The sequence below is a fragment of the Culex quinquefasciatus genome, chromosome 1 (assembly GCF_015732765.1).
Source record: "Culex quinquefasciatus strain JHB chromosome 1, VPISU_Cqui_1.0_pri_paternal, whole genome shotgun sequence".
Taxonomy (NCBI): domain Eukaryota; kingdom Metazoa; phylum Arthropoda; class Insecta; order Diptera; family Culicidae; genus Culex; species Culex quinquefasciatus.
Genome location: NC_051861.1, coordinates 44,159,791 through 44,178,293, shown reverse-complemented (window position 1 = coordinate 44,178,293; position 18,503 = coordinate 44,159,791). Strand labels below are relative to the sequence as shown.

General features: G+C 36.1%; 1 protein-coding gene across 3 annotated transcripts in view; it reads right to left on the bottom strand.

Annotated features, from left to right (window-relative positions):
• LOC6033676 (twitchin) overlaps nucleotides 1-14,845 on the bottom strand; it is a 51,462-nt gene extending 36,617 nt beyond the window's left edge. For all 3 annotated transcript variants that reach the window (XM_038252837.1, XM_038252843.1, XM_001844050.2), the window contains exons 1-4: nucleotides 14,721-14,845; nucleotides 1,384-1,962; nucleotides 586-607; nucleotides 14-176 (exon numbers count right to left, since the gene is read on the bottom strand). In XM_038252837.1, coding sequence (XP_038108765.1) covers nucleotides 14-176; nucleotides 586-607; nucleotides 1,384-1,693 — 495 coding nt within the window. In that variant the 5' untranslated portion in view covers nucleotides 1,694-1,962; nucleotides 14,721-14,845. The remainder of the gene's footprint in view (nucleotides 1-13; nucleotides 177-585; nucleotides 608-1,383; nucleotides 1,963-14,720) is intronic.
• Nucleotides 14,846-18,503: the final 3,658 nt, after the last annotated feature.

Sequence of the window (18,503 nt, the reverse complement as noted above, 5' to 3'; positions counted from 1 at the left end):
TTAAATAACCCACCTTATGCCTCGGGGTGTTGTCAATCACTTTGCTGTTGTGGGACCACCTGATCTGGGGCTTCGGATCGGCCTGGATCTGACACTCGAAGATCAGCCGCTTGCCGTCGTTCTCCTGCTGGATCGAGGGCTTCTTGATGAAGGTCGGTGCGAGACCATCGATTTGTCTGTTTACAATCGTTAAAATCAGATTAGTTCAATTTGTCTTCTTCAGCAAGCAATTTATCACACAAATCTCGAACAAAAGCGTTATTTTAAATTATGTAAGACTTTCAAAAGTTGAACACGCAAAAACAACGGCTACAATACGCACCGTTCTCGCTTTTCGACTCTTTCTGTTTTTTTTTTTAAATTTTCCATAATTCAGTTAGCAGCGATTTCAAAGCATCAGGCAGAGGTTGGAAGCATGAAAAGCAGCAAATAAACAGTGTAAAAAGATTTTAGTAATTTGTTGCAAATATGTTAAATGTAACATTGTATGACAAAAAAACACAAACTGTTAAACACGCAGCATAATGTTCTGCTCCTCCACTGAGTCATCAGTGGGGAGAGTAGAGTGAAATTTAATTGACTTACTTCTCAACAGGCTCATCAACGGCTGATTGATGGAAAATATTCCACGATGATTACAAAGTTTTCGGAACGTGACGGTGTAAGTGACAATGTAGATGGAGACGGTCACAGCACAAAAAAAGATAAACGAATTTTTATATTAGCAACACATAAATATGTAACATCCTTTATTTATAACTTTCAATGTATAAGAATTCATGTTAAAAATTATAATTAATTTTTCATCCTCATACTTTAAAGTTAAATAACAAATGAATTAGTTTTAATAACAGAGCTTTTGCAGAACTAATATTCTACAGCTTAGAATTTCAATTTTAGCAGGATAAGTTCACAAAACCTATTGAGTTACTAGTGTCCCAAGACGTGCAGACATTTAAAAAAAATCGTGTATTCGACTGTTTATTGAAGTATTTTTAGAGTGCAATTCTTCAACAAGATCCAATGAAATAAAGCAAGATCAGGAAAATAAAAAAGAAAAATAATTCAATTTAAATTTATTGCAAATAAAACATACAAAAAATTGTCATTTTCAGATAGAATGTAAGAAACAAAATAACTTTGCGTAATAAACACAAAAAAATCATTGGAGTCAATGATTTCAATTTGACGTTATTGGTAGTATGACAATATTTCATCCATAACTACATAAAGTTAATCTAATTGTTGCTATCTTAAAAAAAAATCGAACAAATATGTTGTCATTGGTTACAACACATAACAAATTGATAAAGACTACAACGTGATGAAATATGATTATGTTGAAACAAGAACTAACAGCACACCCGCCCAGCAAATACTCACGGCTAAAGTTGAGGTTGATCGAGGCGGACACCTCGCCCATCCGGTTCTTGGCCTTAACCTTGTACAGGCCCGCGTCGGTGTCGATCACGTCGTCCAGCTCCAGCACCACAAAGTACTTGTTCTCGCCAAAGTTCTGGATCTTGAACTTGGTGCGGCTGTTCTGTGACAGCAACTCCTCGCTGCGGTACCATTCGATCGCCGGTTTGGGCTTCGCGATCAGCTGGCACTCGAACACCAGCCGGTTCCCGTCGTCCTCCTGGCGCAACTGGGGCTTCTGGGTGAAGCTCGGCGCAAAATCATGGTCCGCCATGATTTAACACAAAACACTTAAGACACACACACGGTGACACTGAGAGATACAAGACACTTTTCAACACTCAGTTATTTCGGATCCGGTAGTTCAAACATTTAAGATTCTTTTTTTGTTGATGCTGCACTTGGCGCAATTTGAACTTCTTATTATTCTTTTGTTCCGTGGAGAAGACTTGTATTAGTTCTAGTACCGTGTTTCACGTGCGATTCCGATTTCTTTAAGATTCTGTGTACCCGTTGATTTGTGATTCAAATGCTACGTTTACGCTGAAAGAAATGAAAACATAAATTATGTTTAAATAGTGTCAAATGTAGGGGACCAATAATAAGAAGTTTCCATACAAATATTTTTTTCTGTATGGATCGTAGACAATCGCCAAACAGCACCTCCCCTCCTCCCCCTAAAGTGCCCACGTGATTTATGGATAGTCCGTAGCAACAACTTCTAAACCTATAAATTATATAATGAAAGGCTTATATTTGTGGCTGGAATCGGTTCAGTTTTAAACAACTCTATAGTGATAGATTGGTGGTAGCTGGAAAAAGCATTAATCATTACCTATTTCAAATCGACTGACCATAAAACGTACGTATTTTTATATCATTTATAACATTTTTTTCAGAAAACCCCCTAAAAATCAACCGTTTACTCTTGAAATATTTTTTGTAAGTTCACCATTTTTTGCATTAGGGTGAACCTTTGAACGGTTTTGTGGAATTGGAACATCTGTTTTTAGAGCACTTTAAAGCTTGAAAATTGGAAAACGATGCACTTTTTTTGTTATTTTTGTTCTGCCAGAAACCAATCAAACATTTCCAAAGATTTTGCAGTAACAAGGATAAAATAACTGTCCCAATTATTCCCATGTGCCCCGATTCACCCCGGATGACGACACTATCGTTAGTCATGATAATTTTTTTAGGAAAGAATCCTCTTATTATTGCAATGCATGAGCCACAAAACCTTTCAAAAAGTCTTTCTGATGCAAAATTTGCGGTTTTTTTATAGAAAACCAGAAATCACACAGTTAAGTTAAAAAAGGTCGAAACTTCGAAAAAATATTCAAAAAAATTAAAAATCGTTCCCTAAGATTTTTTTTTTTTTTTTGTAAAATTCAGTCCTTCACGATTTCGACCAACGAATCATTGAAAAACATGTCCTGATTAAATTCCAGAAAACCTAATGTAAACATTGAGTGTATCCCTTTTACTACGACAGACAATGAAATAAGGTTTGACATCGATACACTCAATGTTTACATTTGTTTCTAAGACCTAATAAAACAAAATCTACACCCAGAACTGGGCATCGGTATACAAGATGATAAAATATTAAAATGGCACTGTGAACGGACGGAGAGGATAAATCCCGAAATTACCGAGAGTACTTTACTCGTGGGTTCAATTTCCAAAAAAAATCACCCATCTTAAAAAAAGTGTTGATACCGAGACTCGAACCCGAGACCTGCGGCAGTTATATTCGCGCCTTTGCCGTATCGGCCACCACGGTTCAGTAAATGGCGGTCATTTTTCCATATAAGCCACATTATGGGATGAACTGTTTTAATGAACGAATGAACACAATTTGTTGTTGTTGTAGCGCGAGTGGTTTTTACTCTCGCCAAATCGTCAGTTGTGTGCTATCTTGTGACAACGACCATTTAGTACTTTTCGAGAAAATCGATTTTTAAAGTTTGTTGGTAAATAATTTCAAAACTATGAATGATAGAGACAAACTTTTTGAAGCAATCGGTTCGTATACTATCGTTTAACAAACGCTCCAAGTTTCAACTAATTTGGTTACACCAGTTCAAAGATACAGTAAATAATGTAAACAAAAATCTGAAAAGCACGTGTCACAAGTGTGTTTCGAAAGTAAAATTGTACTACGTGTCACAAGTGTGCACAGAATTTCCATACAAACTAAAATAAGCTCAAATCAATGGTTTAATCGACTTAATCAGTACCTATATATTTTTTAAGAAAGTATGTGTGTACATAAATTTGTGAAAAACAAGAAAAATTTTCCACATTTTCTAACAACATGTATGACGTGTCACAAGTGTGCACAATCATTTTGATGATAAATTGGTCTATGTCACAAGTGTGTATTGCGATATCCGGGAAACGGAAGCGAGTTTCCAAAATGGGGTTAAAGCATCTTGTAGTGTTTGTTAAGTATAGCAAAACGTCATCATTAACTCATTTTCGACCAAAATGGTCTATGTCACAAGATAGCACACAGCTGACGAAATAGTACTTTCCTCTCGTTTATTTTCGAAAGGCCTATCCGCATGGAATTTAACTATTTAAACAACTAACTTTTGATAGAAACTTGTTTGCTCACTTCTTATTGAGCTATTTATCAATCCATTTCAGTTGAAAACGTTTTTAAGTAGCTTTAATTGAATGTCAATGTTCTGACCTGCCAACATTAGAGGCACGCTGGAATTAGATGCTGTTCCCCTATTAAACTTTTTTATGAGTAAGACTTGTTTTTCTCAAAAGAGTTGAAAATGATGAGGGCATAGGTTAGATGTCCTAAATGATGAGTTTAGACTAGGGTGCCCAGAAAAAATGACCCCCTGCTCCACAAGCGAAAAACGGTTTTTTGGGTAATTTTAAGCATCTGAGTAAATTTTGAGCGAAATTGGTTAAGATTAACCCATTGATACCCGAGCCTGAAGTTGGTGAAAAAAATGATTTTCATACAAAAATGACATTTTTAAATCGCTAATAACATTTCAGGATCGAGTTTTACAGCTTTGGTGTGTTCTACAAAATTGTAGAGCATTAAATTTCGAATGAGAATCTCACTTTTGGGAATATTTGGATGTAAGAAGCGCATCGTGGAGACCAAACCGTAAGAAAATTGTGTTTTCCATACATTTTTTCGATTTTTCCCATACAAACTTCACCTTCGAGTATCAATGGGTAAACGTTATCCAATTTCGCTCATATTTAACCCAGCGTCCTAAAATAGCTCAAGGAACAATATTCAGCTTGTGGAGCGAGGTTTTGAAAAAAAGTCCCATATTCTGGGCACCCTAGTTTAGACTTATATTTTATAGTTAATTTATACTATTTTTGTCAAATTGAAATTTAGGATCCATTTGTATGTATCATTGAATCAAGTGAACTTTTAAGTATCCATCATGATCGTTACTTTTGTAAAAAAAAAGTTGTAGTTTTGAGGGTATGTTTATTCAGAGTGGACAAATCGCTTCACACTCTTCGCCAATGGTGTACGGCTGAACACAAGCTACACCCAAAGGAAAAATATACTTCAAAATCTGCAACACTTGATTTGCTGCAGAAAATGTTACATTTTACAACTGTTTTTGCAGCAAGCCAATATAGTCCTTGTGTAAACATGTCAGCGATCTGCAGTTCTCACCAATTCATCAGAAAATGGTGACAGATTTTTTGTCAAAAAAATGTGTAATATTACATCAGAAAATGATGAATTTTCATGAGTTTCTGGTGAATATTCTTCAGGTTCACATTTTTACACATTTTTTAGGTAATATTACTCAAAAAAGAGGTAATATTCAACCTACCAAATTGTCAACATTCCAAAACTCAACTTTTTCTGCTATGTAAAAACACCGCATAAATAACTGATTTTTTGATACCTAGTATACCTGTCTAATCTCATTATAAAAAAAATCATTGAAAGGTTGACTTTTTATGTTTTATTTTATTTTTTTATTATTTTTATATATTTCCACGAGCATTGGCTCTTCAAAGGATTTTAATGGCAAAGCTATTGGATTACCTATGTTATAAGACCTTTTCAAATAAAACTCTAGACTTGTTCTTCTTACTCCACTTTCTCCTAAGTATCCAGTATGAAAATCATCTGCACTATCAACAAATATGAATCATGAATGCATGGCTGTAAATGTTCAAGCAAATTTTCATTTCCCTAAAAAGACAAAATTACTTAAAACATACAATCAAAGCTGGCCTCAAGCATTACAAAAAGGACCAAGGGCCACTATTTTATAAATTTTACATAAAAAATCTTTTTCAGCCCAGACAAAACAAAATTTCAGCTGAGCTATGAAATTTGACCTGAATTTACACGATTCAAAACCAAACTAAAATTTGATTGGACAACCAATTTCAGTCTCGCCACCAAATCATGTGACACACTGAGCCGTGAATCACACTCCCTCAACCTGTTAGTGCCTCCCCACCTCAAACTTGCCCACGCACCCAAAGTCATTACCTTTCACGCTCACGTGACATTCAGTGCTTGTGTCACACACTACTGCTGCCCTACACTCGTGAGCGAGCGGCCCAACCGTGAATTACGACGGTGGTGATCAGTTTCGCGTGTTTGCGCTTCATTCACAAATTTGCCTTAGAATTTACCCCCCCCCCCCCCTCTTACTTCTTCTGAATTTCCCTTCAAGCAAAGTGTCACCACCAATTAGACCTCCCCTCCACCCCCTCCCTAAACCGACTGCGATTTTGGCTTGACGAACAAGGTTAATTAAATGCTGCCCTAGAGTCGCGTCTGGTTTGGTCGTCGTTTGGCATTCTGCTGGTGTTCTAAATCCACCACTTTTGGCAACACTTCTAAGAGAGAGAGAGAGAGAGAGAGAGAGAGAGAGAGAGAGAGAGCGAGTGCAATGCATCACACACCAGAATCGCGCAAAACCGCAAGCTTAAATTAGGTTTATTTTGGGCGGCCTACGTGTTTTGGGGTGGGGTTATTCTTAGCCACCAAACCTTAAGGAAAACGTGGGGAACCCGTGGGAAATTGTACAGGAAGGGAGAGGTATATTTGCTGTAAATAGCGAAAGATTCATTCGGGATAAAATTAGTTTTTCGCGATTTTTTCCCCCAAATCATTCGCGTTTAACGTCAGTTAGTTAACCAGTCGGGGTTATTTTTAAGTACAAACCCGGGTTAATATTCCTAACTCCACTTAAACTCGGCGAACCGGAGAGCTCGAGCTAAAGCGGGGTCGGAAGTCGTCTGTTTTTCCTGCGTGCGCGTTTGCGTCCACGACTGACTGGCGTTTTTGTTTGGTGGATCATCGCCGGCCTGGTTTTGGGTCTGTTTTTAGAACCCGGGTCTGGGTTGTCGGTGGTCGCTATTTTTGGAGATTTATGACTGGTAAGTGGGTGGAAGTGTAAACACAAGTGTAACCGGCGATCGTGCGCCGGAAACAGGCGAATCCAGTGCTCAAAGTTAAGTGATTGAAGGGAAATCATTTCACCGGAAATTTGTAAAGTTTTGAAAGCAATACGTCGCAAACTAGATCACACAGTAGGATGTAACAAACTAAGTTCATATTACAGGCATTTCAGAAAATCCTGAAAACGTGTGCTGACGAAAAAACGATGCTTTTTTATTTGAGCCATTTCACAAACTCAATAAAATATCTCACTGTTGACAAATATTTTTTACGATTTTATCCTATTACACCAGGGGTGACCAAAGTATGGCCCGCGGACCCATTTTGAATGATCATAAAAAATGGCCCGTTGACCACCTGTAAAGTGATTTATGCTTTTCGAAGTTAATCTTTTTTTTAGTTAGTAAAAATCAATGATGTATTAATATTTGGATCCCCAGCTTACGACACAAATATTTTGTTCAATAATATTAATAATCAAAACAATTTCAAACGTTTCAATGTGAGTGAAACTAGAAAATATCGTCAAAACCTTCATCAACAATTTTGTATAAAACATTCAAATTTTAGTTAGATAGAAATTTGAGATAATTGTTTTTTTTTTTTTCAAAAACATCAAAATGTACAAACTAAAAAAGTGTCAAACGAAAAAGTAACCAACCACCGGGGTTGAGTGTATAGTTGATTTTCGAACTTATTATATTGTAGAATATTCATTAGTGGATCTAATTTGGCTTCATCCATAAAGTACGTCGCGCTAAAATCAACCAAAATTTAACCCTAACCACCTTTATCACGTTTTTCCTATAATTATAACATGCAATGTCACGCTTGCTCAGACCCCTCCCTCCCTCCCCCTAGAGCGTGACATGACCTACTTTATGGATGACACCTTTTGTGATAAACGATTCAAAAGCCAGATCGTTTATGCAAGCTGTGAAATACAATATAGGTCTTCACCTGGGTGCTGAATAGTGGTTCGCAAAACGGCCTCAATTTTGAACTGTCAAAGTGGAACCAAAAGTAGAGAGTATTGTGATCGATCATTAAAAATTGTTTTTTTTTTGCAAGAATGAAACATTTTTGGCTTTTGAGAACCTGTGGTTGAAGTCAAGAGACCTTAAGAAAGTTGAAGGCGAGATCGTATTTTTTTATAACTCGTCACCATCGTGCTAACTTGTCGTACGTGCATTTTAGGCCAAATTGAGTTAAGAACGCCATATTGTGCAGCTCACAATGCCTCACCTTTTGACCGTCACAGATCCCCAAAATTCGATTTCAATCCTGAGATATTCAACGAAAACCGAAAAAACTCCGTGCATTTTTGTCACTTTATATATGAAAGTAGTTTCAATCTTGTCGTGCTATCTTGTCACTCCATGAAAATTGATGTAAGTGCGACAAAAGGCCAAAGGGATTTCAGGCCAGGAAAGTCAGGATGCGTTTGTCGCACGTACCGTAAACATTTGTAATTATAACTCGGTTACTCCAGCAACCAGAATGGTCAGCCAAACAAAACGTGTTTGTTATTGTCTACATTGCGTGCTCTCGTTTTTGAATATTCAAGGTCAAACATTAAAACGCGTTTTTCTCGGAACGTCAAAATGGCGGGTGCGACAAGATAGCACGACGACGTCGAACTATGAATGGAAGTTGTTTATGGAGTCGATGCGGTTGTATCCATCCAGAAGCTGTCTCTATTGTTTGATTCTGTTTGAAATCCTGGTTTAGTGAAAATTCTTTCTGTCTATTGGATCAGCTTCGTTAGAATTAGCGATGTTTTTTGCTGGATCAGGAAGAGCTGCAGGATTCCAAAATCAGCCAGGGAATTTATTTGCGACATCGCAGAATTACACTCTTGCCGCAGATCTTTGTCACCCGTAGAAAAGAAAAATCTCTTCTAACCACAACGCAATAATTTTCCACCAAAAAATTTCAAAAACAATACAAAATAAAACACAAACTACTGATTATAAAACAGCTCATTTAGCAGTAAGAAAAAAGTCATGCTTGTGCTTGAACATCGTCCTACTTTGTAGATGCAAACAAAGTGGGATCATTCGAAAATCACGTTACGCATTCTCTCTATTCACCACCCAGGTCTTCACCTATTTGGCAGGAACAATGAGACAGGTGGAGAACAGTAAAACAATCAACGAAAATTTATACTTTTCTAGCAAAATCTCATGTTTTGGTATTGTTACATTACAGATATCATACTGTAAACATTTAAGAACTATTTTATTAATTTCAAACTTCAAATATCGAAAGTTTTACTAAAAAGTATTAAAATTTTATTTTAAAAAATACATTGTTATCTATGGGCTAAAAAAAGACGGTAACAGTGAGACGGCCTAGGAGTCTGGGTATATTCTTAAATTTGGTCAAATCTTGGTTAAATGAAATGACGAAAAAATATTTGATTTTTTTTTTTAATCAAAACCTCTCTTATGGATGGACAGTAGACACACCATTCCCCTGAATATGAGCCCGATTGGTTGAAACTAAGATTTGTTAGAACCATTTTATCATTGTTCCCCGAGCTGATTGCTGATTGATGACTACTCTACCCTACCGTAAAGTTTTGCCTTGAGGGCAAGTTTTGGTTCCTAATTACTAGGCTTAGTGATTTTTCACGCATAAATTGCAAAAAATGCATTTCATTTATTTTTGCTTGTATTGTATCGTAATTGTTTTTGTCGATTGCTAATAAATACAATAATATTATTAATTTAAAGAAAAAACATTCAAATTTATTAGGTCGTTGCAAGTTTTTTAAAGCTTAATTTCCTCAACACATTCATGTATGAAAAGAAATCAATGAAGTAAGGAAATTTTTTTTAGCGAAATATGGATCCAAATCTTAAATACAAAAAAAAACATTTTTTGCGTTGCGGGCACCTTTATAAAAAATTATTTTGCAAAATTGTAAAATAAAAATTGTTGGAAATTGTAAAAAAAAACTGAAAAAATTTACATTGAATAGTTTTCGAGTTTATTTCTTTAAATTTCTTTAAACTATGGAAAAAAATAAAATAATAATAAATATGTGCAGCTATTTTTGTGTACTGTCTCAATATTTTGCTTTTTATAAGCTTTTATTTCAAACACAACTTTATCACTGTAAAAATCAATTTCAATCAAGTTCCTCAGAAAAGAAAAAAATCAATTTTAAGAAAACACAATTAAAACTGTAAACAAAAAAATTGTGTCTTTTTGTGCATTATTATTGAAAAATCCATGCTTTTCAAAAGCAATATAGAAATGATAAGAATTTAATTTCAAACATAAAGAATGTTCGAATTTGAAAAAAAAGTTAAAAAAATCAAAGGCAAAATAAAAAAACGCTGAATTGTTAAAATTATTTTAATATTTGAAACAGTCTTAAGGGCAGATCAAATTTCTTTTTGAAAAGCCGTCGCGGGCCGGATGAAATGGCTTCGGTCATCAGACTTCCATTTTCATCCAAGAAAACTAAAATCGGTTGAAATGGCGTGGAGTTATGATTTTCTGAAAAATTTGGTTTTTCCTAAAAATGACGAAAATGGACGGTATAGGTCGCTCTAATGGCCAAACACAAAAATACGGGTCTAATTACTTTGGCCAAGGAGCCCCCACAAATTTTTTGAGCCCGATCAGAGAACTTTTTCTTCTGCTTGTACCCTTTTCAAATACCTGCAGGAAATGCATTTCACGAATTTCACGCTGTTCACAAAGTCGTGAGCAATAAATTAAAAAAAAGAAGAATAGAAAAAAAATCAAAATCACACCTTTAAAATTTAATAAATCATACAGCATGTCTACAACTGGTGAGCTCTTCTTCAATCAGTTGAACTATATAAAGCAAATCAACGATGTTTGATGTGTATTAAACATTTCTTGTTGTGAAGCTCAAAACCAATTAGCACTAATTAGTAAAATGTTGATTTATCTGCGAATGTTTATCACGCTAGATTGTGTAAGCTTGTATTAAAACAATCTCAATCCAAACGATCTGCATTAATTATGTGACATCCAAAAAAAAACAATACTTCACCGTTTCGCAAACAAGTCATTCTGTTGAATGCAGATTCATCACGAGAGATACTGACTCAAGATACACGCCAAGGCTTTTCAATGTTATCATCAATCTCGTTCTGAGGAATTTTGTTGTTACAGTTTTCGAAAATAATTGCACCAGAAAGCACACTTACAATTCTTTGTAAGATTGAAACTAATTTAGAATGTGAATCAAAATGGTTTTAAATTCAAAAAAAAAAGTCTGAAAATTCCCAAATGCTTTAAATTTTCTTTAATTAATTTTCAGTTAACAACTTGTTCAAGGAAACATTTTATCCCAGCACTAAACCGGTTACATAACCCACCGGGATCATCCACGATCCGCTACCGTGCAGTCGAGTTCAACGGACTTAAGCCATCGAATTTATCACCCACCCTCGATTTCACAATTCGAAGGCGAGAAACTGTTTTACGAATCGTAAATTTCCGCCTTCCCGCAAGAAGACGCTTTCACTGTGCGCTCGTGGACAGGGCAAATGGGAAAGCGACAAAATTCCCCACATTTTGTGACAACATGAGGATTTCTCGATTTCTCGCTTGTCACAGCTTTTTGACGAAAGTAATTAAGTAATTGTTATTTTTAACATTCTCATCATCGCGCTCAGACAAGTTGCACACTTGCTTGGTGTGTGATTCGAGGGTAAAGGGCACATTTATTTGATCTTTAAAAAATAACGATGATTATTAAATGTGATAAAAACGTAACAGATATTTTGAATTTTCAAGCATTTTTATAAAAAACTTACAATAACAAATCCTGCTTAAAAAGTCAAAAAAGGTTACCATACACGTAGTTGCACTTTTGCATTCAACTGGGATGGGATTGACGAATTCAATGTAAACTCTTGATGTGACGGATTAAGTCCGAATCCCTCGTGACAGGTTACGTCAAAATGTTTTATTTTCACCGCGATGAAACAGCAGCCAACAATTTTGGGTGGTATTTTGGTGAAAATGATTCGGTTTTCGGTGCGGACACGTTGGAAATGTTTGTTCACCGAAGGGAAATATGTGCTAATGCGGAAAATGTTATGTAAAATACAAATGAAATGACAGTTAAAAAACATAAAAGGCAACTGACATTCTGAGTTAACCACAGGCATATTCTAGTAATTAGAATATTGTTTAAACTCGTTTATTTTTATCCAACAATTAAACAAAACTGTAATAGAATAAAAAGTGGCAACATCTGTCAAATTCTGGAACAGAGAATCTTTACTTTGGTTAACTCCTGAATATTTTCACAATACCAAATTTATCAGGCAACATACGGTTTCCACTATTGGTTATTTTGCATTCTTCGGCAAAATTTACAAACTAAATTGGTGAGTGAACTACATTTATTGCCATGTGGAACAACGAATTTGAAATAACCATTCAATTAGGTCGAATGAAACTAATCAAAAAGTGTAAACTAATGAAATATGAAATAATCCAAATTCTAAAATCAATCAAAAATATGGTTTTTGAAATGACTTGATTTCAAAAATTACGTTTGAAAATTAAAGATATATCACAAAGATTAATATTTTGCCAAGATGTGGCCAGTTAGAAAATTAAGGCTAGTTGGAAAACAGTCAGAAAATTTAAATTTTGTTGATGTAAATTCATTGCAATGGCAAGGTTGTCAATTGCAAATTTTATTTTATTATTAAAACCAGTATATGAAATGTTTGAGTTATATTTTTGAAAATTCACGTTTTTTTTAAATTCATATCTCCACGGAAAAAATCATATTAATTCATGTCCACACTTTTCTGTGGCATTCAAAAATAATAATAAACAAAGACACTGTTTTCAACTTTTTTTTCACTTTAAACGTGAACATATTCCTTTGTGGTTCTCAAATTCACGATTTGGAGATTTGATCTTTTTTCGTGTAAGAGATATATATTTTTTAAGGGGAAAACGAACAGGGTTTACTTAGAATCTGTTTTTTTCGAATTAAATGTTTTTTTAACATCAAACAATCATGATACTTTGGTCTTTTTAAGATAATATTTAATATTATTATGAGTAGATAATATCCAGAGTTTTTTATATAATAGGTCCTATAAACATATGAAAGACAATGGCTTATAGGACCTATTAAAAAATACATTAGAAAATCTAAACTGAAATCAATCAATTCTGAAGCTAGAGATCGAATGATGATTAGCGTAGTGCCGAAGCCAAAATTGAACTGATTCTTTTGCGGTAAGACAAGAGAAAAACTCATTTATAGTCGTCAACTTTTAAGTTTGGCTTGCTGTTGCTGAATCAGGAAAAAAAAACTTTATAAAACTTAGTGATGAAAAAAATAGAAAATCTCATATCTCAACATTGAGGTTTTAAAGTTTTCAGTTTAGAACTTAGCTCTTTTTCTGAATCATATTCTATCCTTCATCAATTTCCATTTTTGCAAAGCGGAATTGGCAGGATCAATAGATTCAGAAAGCCTCAAATTGTTTGAATGTATAGGTACGTGTATTTATCCTGCACTTTAAGATTTAAAAACAAGTTCCATTGAGTCGTGTTTATACTTATCGCCAGCATGATCCTAGATTAAGTGTTGCTCTGTCCTTCAGATCTTGCGCACTTGGAAAAGTCCTTGGTACAGTCCACCCACGTCGCCGTCGCGCATGTCTTTCTGTCCACTTTTCACGCACCCCGAAATCTTGGCACAATTTCTTCGCCCAATTTCTTCAACAACAATCACAACAAAAACAACTCCGACCGCCAAAGTGAGTGTGCGAGAGCGTGCGTTTCACAAGCTCACGAAATCCGTCGTGATCTGCTGCGCGCCCACACTAGTGACCTCCGGTGGGAAAAATTCACACTACCTCTTCGCACTCACACATACACGGGCACGCACACACACACACACACCCTGTTGGTCATAGATCATAAATTTGAAAATTTTCTTCGTGCAGAGCATGTTTGTTCTTCGTTACATAAATCTGTCGACACTTTGGAAGGTGGCACTGGCACGGAAAGTGATATTTTTTTCTCCTCAGGTGTCCCTCGATGCTCAACAGGTCTCTCTCCAAATGGCCACAAGACCACCGGTGCCGCGGATTGGCCAGTGGGAAAAATCTTCTGTTCCTTTATTTATAGACTTTTTTCGGTTTTTCTATTTATATCATTTTAATAGTATTACATTCAGTCTCGAATTTCTTCAATGTTTACACACTGGCGAAGCAAAAATTCATTGCGAGGCGTTATATAACGTCAGATTTGTCACCCAAATTCACTGCACTATCGAGAAAGTTAGTGGGAAAATTCAGTAATCCACCTTCACCATAAATCAAAACTGCCATAACCCTTGCGAACACGTAATTTTTCTATTTTCCATCGCTCTTGGATGGTTTCGTGAAAAACCGTTGTTCCACCCACGAGCAGCATCCGGTGCCTCAAAGTGGAGCAAGGTGACGAAATCACCTCGCCAAGTGGCATTGAAGTGGGATATTTTTCACTTGCCCACCCCCTCACCATTTTTCATCGTGCGAAAATTTTCTTCTAGAACAATCGTTTTGCCAAAAATATGACCAGCTTTCCACACATTCACACACACCCCATGAGTCAACGCGCAAGAATTTCCACCGCGATGGAGTGAGCTGAGCCACTTTTCACCATTTTATTCTATAAATGGAAACACACATGGCTGACGAGATTTTCCACTAAATTAGCTCTCCAACGGCTTTCCCGTCTGGAAAATTGACCCACTGCGTTCAAAATCCAGCTCCAGTACCACTGCCAATCGAAATCCTCCAGAAATCAACCGTTTTCCAGCCACAAATTTGAATTGCCTTCCATATATGGAATAAATTCTTACTTTCACTTCACTCAAAATTTTCACTAAGAGAGAGCGCGCTGCTCCGTCCAAGGAGATTTTCCACCCAGCTGTGTGCTTTTCCTAGCTGCTGACTTCACGCATCCGATGAGCTTAACTCGCCGACTGAGCCGTGCTCGGGCCGTGCACCGCAGTATAACTAAATTTCGAGCGGACCAGACCCACCCGATGCGCTGGCAGCACTGCCCAAATCTTGTTGGCACATACCAAATGCTCAAACCAGAGTCACGTTTGAATCCAACCACATTTTGACAAACCAAATAAGTCGTTTCACGTAAAAACGTTTTATCCTTTTAAAGTTGTAATCAAATCACCCGCAAATTCATCCCAACCCAACAAATCATTTAAGTTTTCCCGCCAATCAACTGCCGAAATCCCAACAAATTCGGCAACCCTGTCGCGCGAACCAGCGCCGAAGCCGGAGAGCCGAACGCATCCGTAGCACGAAGCAGTTCGGCGGATATTCCCGAAACTGCTGCGCCGTGCCGGGGCGTAAAAATAGTCCCGCCGAGATCTAGATTAAGTAATGAGCGTGGTAAAAATAGGCTCCAATACTGGCGGACGGAACGAGACTCTTTCGGCGTCTTCTCCGTGGAGGGCAGTGTTTTGATTGGAGAATGGAGGAAGCGCAGGGTTGACAGCGATTATCTGATCGATCACAAACTGAATTATCTTCGGTTGTGAACAATTGTGGGAATTTGATCTCTTTCGATCAACGGTTACAAGATTCTCGGATATGAGTCAACAACTTCGGCTCATTGTTCTAGTATATTTGAGCTTCCTTAGGTTTTTGTTGTATATTATATTTTGAAATTCCCATGTTTCCAAGCAGCAGAGCTCATTGTCGATTGTACAAAATTTTTTTTGTTTCAAAAACTTTATCTATACACAGCATGCCCTGAAGCATGTGAACTGTTGAAATATTAGCAATAACTTAGAACTACGTTTTGCTCAATAACTCACGCCACAACAAGTAAATTAATAAATGGGTTATTCTTTTTTTTTTTCAAAAAAACATAAATAAGGCCGATGCAAATATTTTTCTAAGTTTTTGTCCATCAGCTCTAGTAAGGGTCGAAGGGGGGGACAAAAAAATAATAATTTGAGTGAAAAAGGAGTTTTAAAATGCATTTACTGCAATCATTAGTTTTCAAACAAAAAATGACGAAAACTAAAATTTTAGCGAGAAAAAAAAATTGCAGTACATACATCTCAAATATTAAAAAAGGCAAAAGATTTTTGAATAAACAAACTGAAAATTAAAAATAATACACTTTCTTCAGAAATTTCTGAAACCTTTCCCTGCTTGTGTCTGTGTGAGCAATAGGGTGAAATAAAAAAAAACCGACATTAGGGATATCCTCTGATTCAATTCCTTTGACAAAAATGAGTATCTGTGCCAATTCTGAGAAAATTCGGTTAAGGTTTTGGGATCGCTTTTAGTCCAAGGGTTCAAAACGCTTCGAATTGATCCCGATTTTTGGTGATTTTTTTAGTTAAAAAAAATATTTTTTTCTATATATACTTCTTATAACGTCATGATTCGAATTCCCGGACGCTTCGAAACCCGGACACTTCAACTAGTTTTATCAATTATTTGGATATAAGTTCGCATTATGAATGTCAAAACTGTGTTATTTGATGAATTCCAACATCAACTTTCATTTTAAGTTTGTTTGAACGCTGTAGTTAATGCCAAAACAATTAAATACAATAAAATTATAATTTTACCATAAATTTGAAACATTTCACTTGAAATATTTCATTGGCGTTCGAAGCACCGGGAAGGCAAAGCAGAAATTCATGGTTTCGATTTCCTTAAATTCTAGCAAATTTTTATATAAACTATGGATTGTTTTGATGTAAACAGCTTCAGGTCTCAAAAGAATGCCATTCACTAACATTTCAGTCCAAAATTGTGCGATTCATAAGTAAAATCGAGTGTCTGGAATTCGAAGCAAAAGTGTCCGGATTTCGAATCAGCTTTTTTCAGTGTCCGGGATTCGAAGCACAACAAGTCATTTTAATTTTAAAATTCTGATGAAAAATTGTTAGAAAAGACATATTTTGCATGCATTTTCTTGAAACTGACTGTTAATACTACATCCTGATAATGTTTCTACATTTCCAACCAATTAAATGATTGTTTGCCAGCTATAACAAAAATGATATGCTACTAAGTGTCCGGATTTCGAATCATGACGTTATACCGTCAGTGAGGGTGGCATTGGGTCTGGGGGGTGAAATTGGGTCAAAGTGATTTTTTACGGATTTTGCCATTTCTCAGGTTCTTCTCAATGAAACTTAATTCTGTTAAAAGGGTTGTGTAGGGGACATCTTAAGATGACTTCGCTGAAAAAATCTCGTTCCTAGAACAAATCCTGTTATTTTGGCAGCTTTCTCAAGTTAAGGTTCGTTTTTGGCCAAAAATGACAAAAAATAGGGTAAATAGGGCAAAATAGGCCCTTGCTGTCATTTGAAAAAGTTACAAATCAATTCCTCATGATTTTTCAATTAAATAACATCCTTTTAAACTGATTGAAACTACAGCAATTCAAGATTTAAAAGAAAAACTCATGAAAAAGGTGTAAATGGGGCAAAATGGGCTCCTGCCGTCAATTGAACCATTGAGAGTATCCATTCAATTTCTCGTGATTTTTTGCATAAAATATGATACTTAAGATAATAAGAAGTGCGGCAAACTACAGCAGTTGAAGATATTGCGCGTATTCCCGAAAAAGACACACCGCACTTTCGGCAAATGTGCGCTTTCAAATCCCATACTGCGCGTTTTGTTTTTGTTGATCTTCTTTTTCGAATTACATGGCATTGTTGCCGGGTATGTTTTTTATTGCACCAAATGTGTAGAAAATCGCTGGCATCAGTGTCTGCGGCATGTACCTTCGAGAGAAACGGACAATATTCGAGAAAAACACCCAAACAAAGGCTAAATGGGGTAAAATAAACCACTTCCCGTCATTTGCCGCTAATAACAGTATCACCATTTGATTCCTCGTAATTTTTTACATTTAAAATGACACTTTTGATTGGCAGAAACATCAAAAGATCCGTTTTTTCACTCGTTTTTGCTCACTGTGCAGGGGGTTGAGATCGTCCGATTTTTTTAATTTTTCTTGTAACCCTAGAGTGCAACCTATCAAACGGGACCACGTGGCCGTTTCTTATAAATTGAGTTGTTTCCATCTATTTTAGAATAACATTCTATACTTGCCAATAACTAACAAAGGTATTTGGATGGTGTCAATTCTACCGAGATTCGATGAACCGACAAGCCCCGCCCTAAATAACGTTTGCATCAATCGGATTCAAACTTTATTTAGATCTTCCGAACCCTTGTCAAATGGACAAAGACCCTGCGCGTATATAGTTAATAATATTAGTATTCCTTATTCTATTCATAACTCATCAAGCCGTGATGGCCTAATGGTTAGCATTTTTGCTTATCAATTCAAAGGACGGGGGATCGAACTCCAGCTCGAGCGTCCTCGTCGATGTTCCTAGTCTCAAATATTTGTATTTCCATAACTTTATCAATAGGGGAAAATGGGGATCGAACCAAGAACCGACCATTCGGCTTACAAAGCGAACACCGTAACTAGAAGTGCCTTTGTTCAAGCAATCGTTATTCGCCAGAAAATATTTTTTTCAACCTTGCTCACTTATAAAGAGAATCCAGGATTGCTTACATCTCTAAGCATATGTGTTCATAATTTGTAGATTTCATGGCCTTTTTTTTTGCAGCCC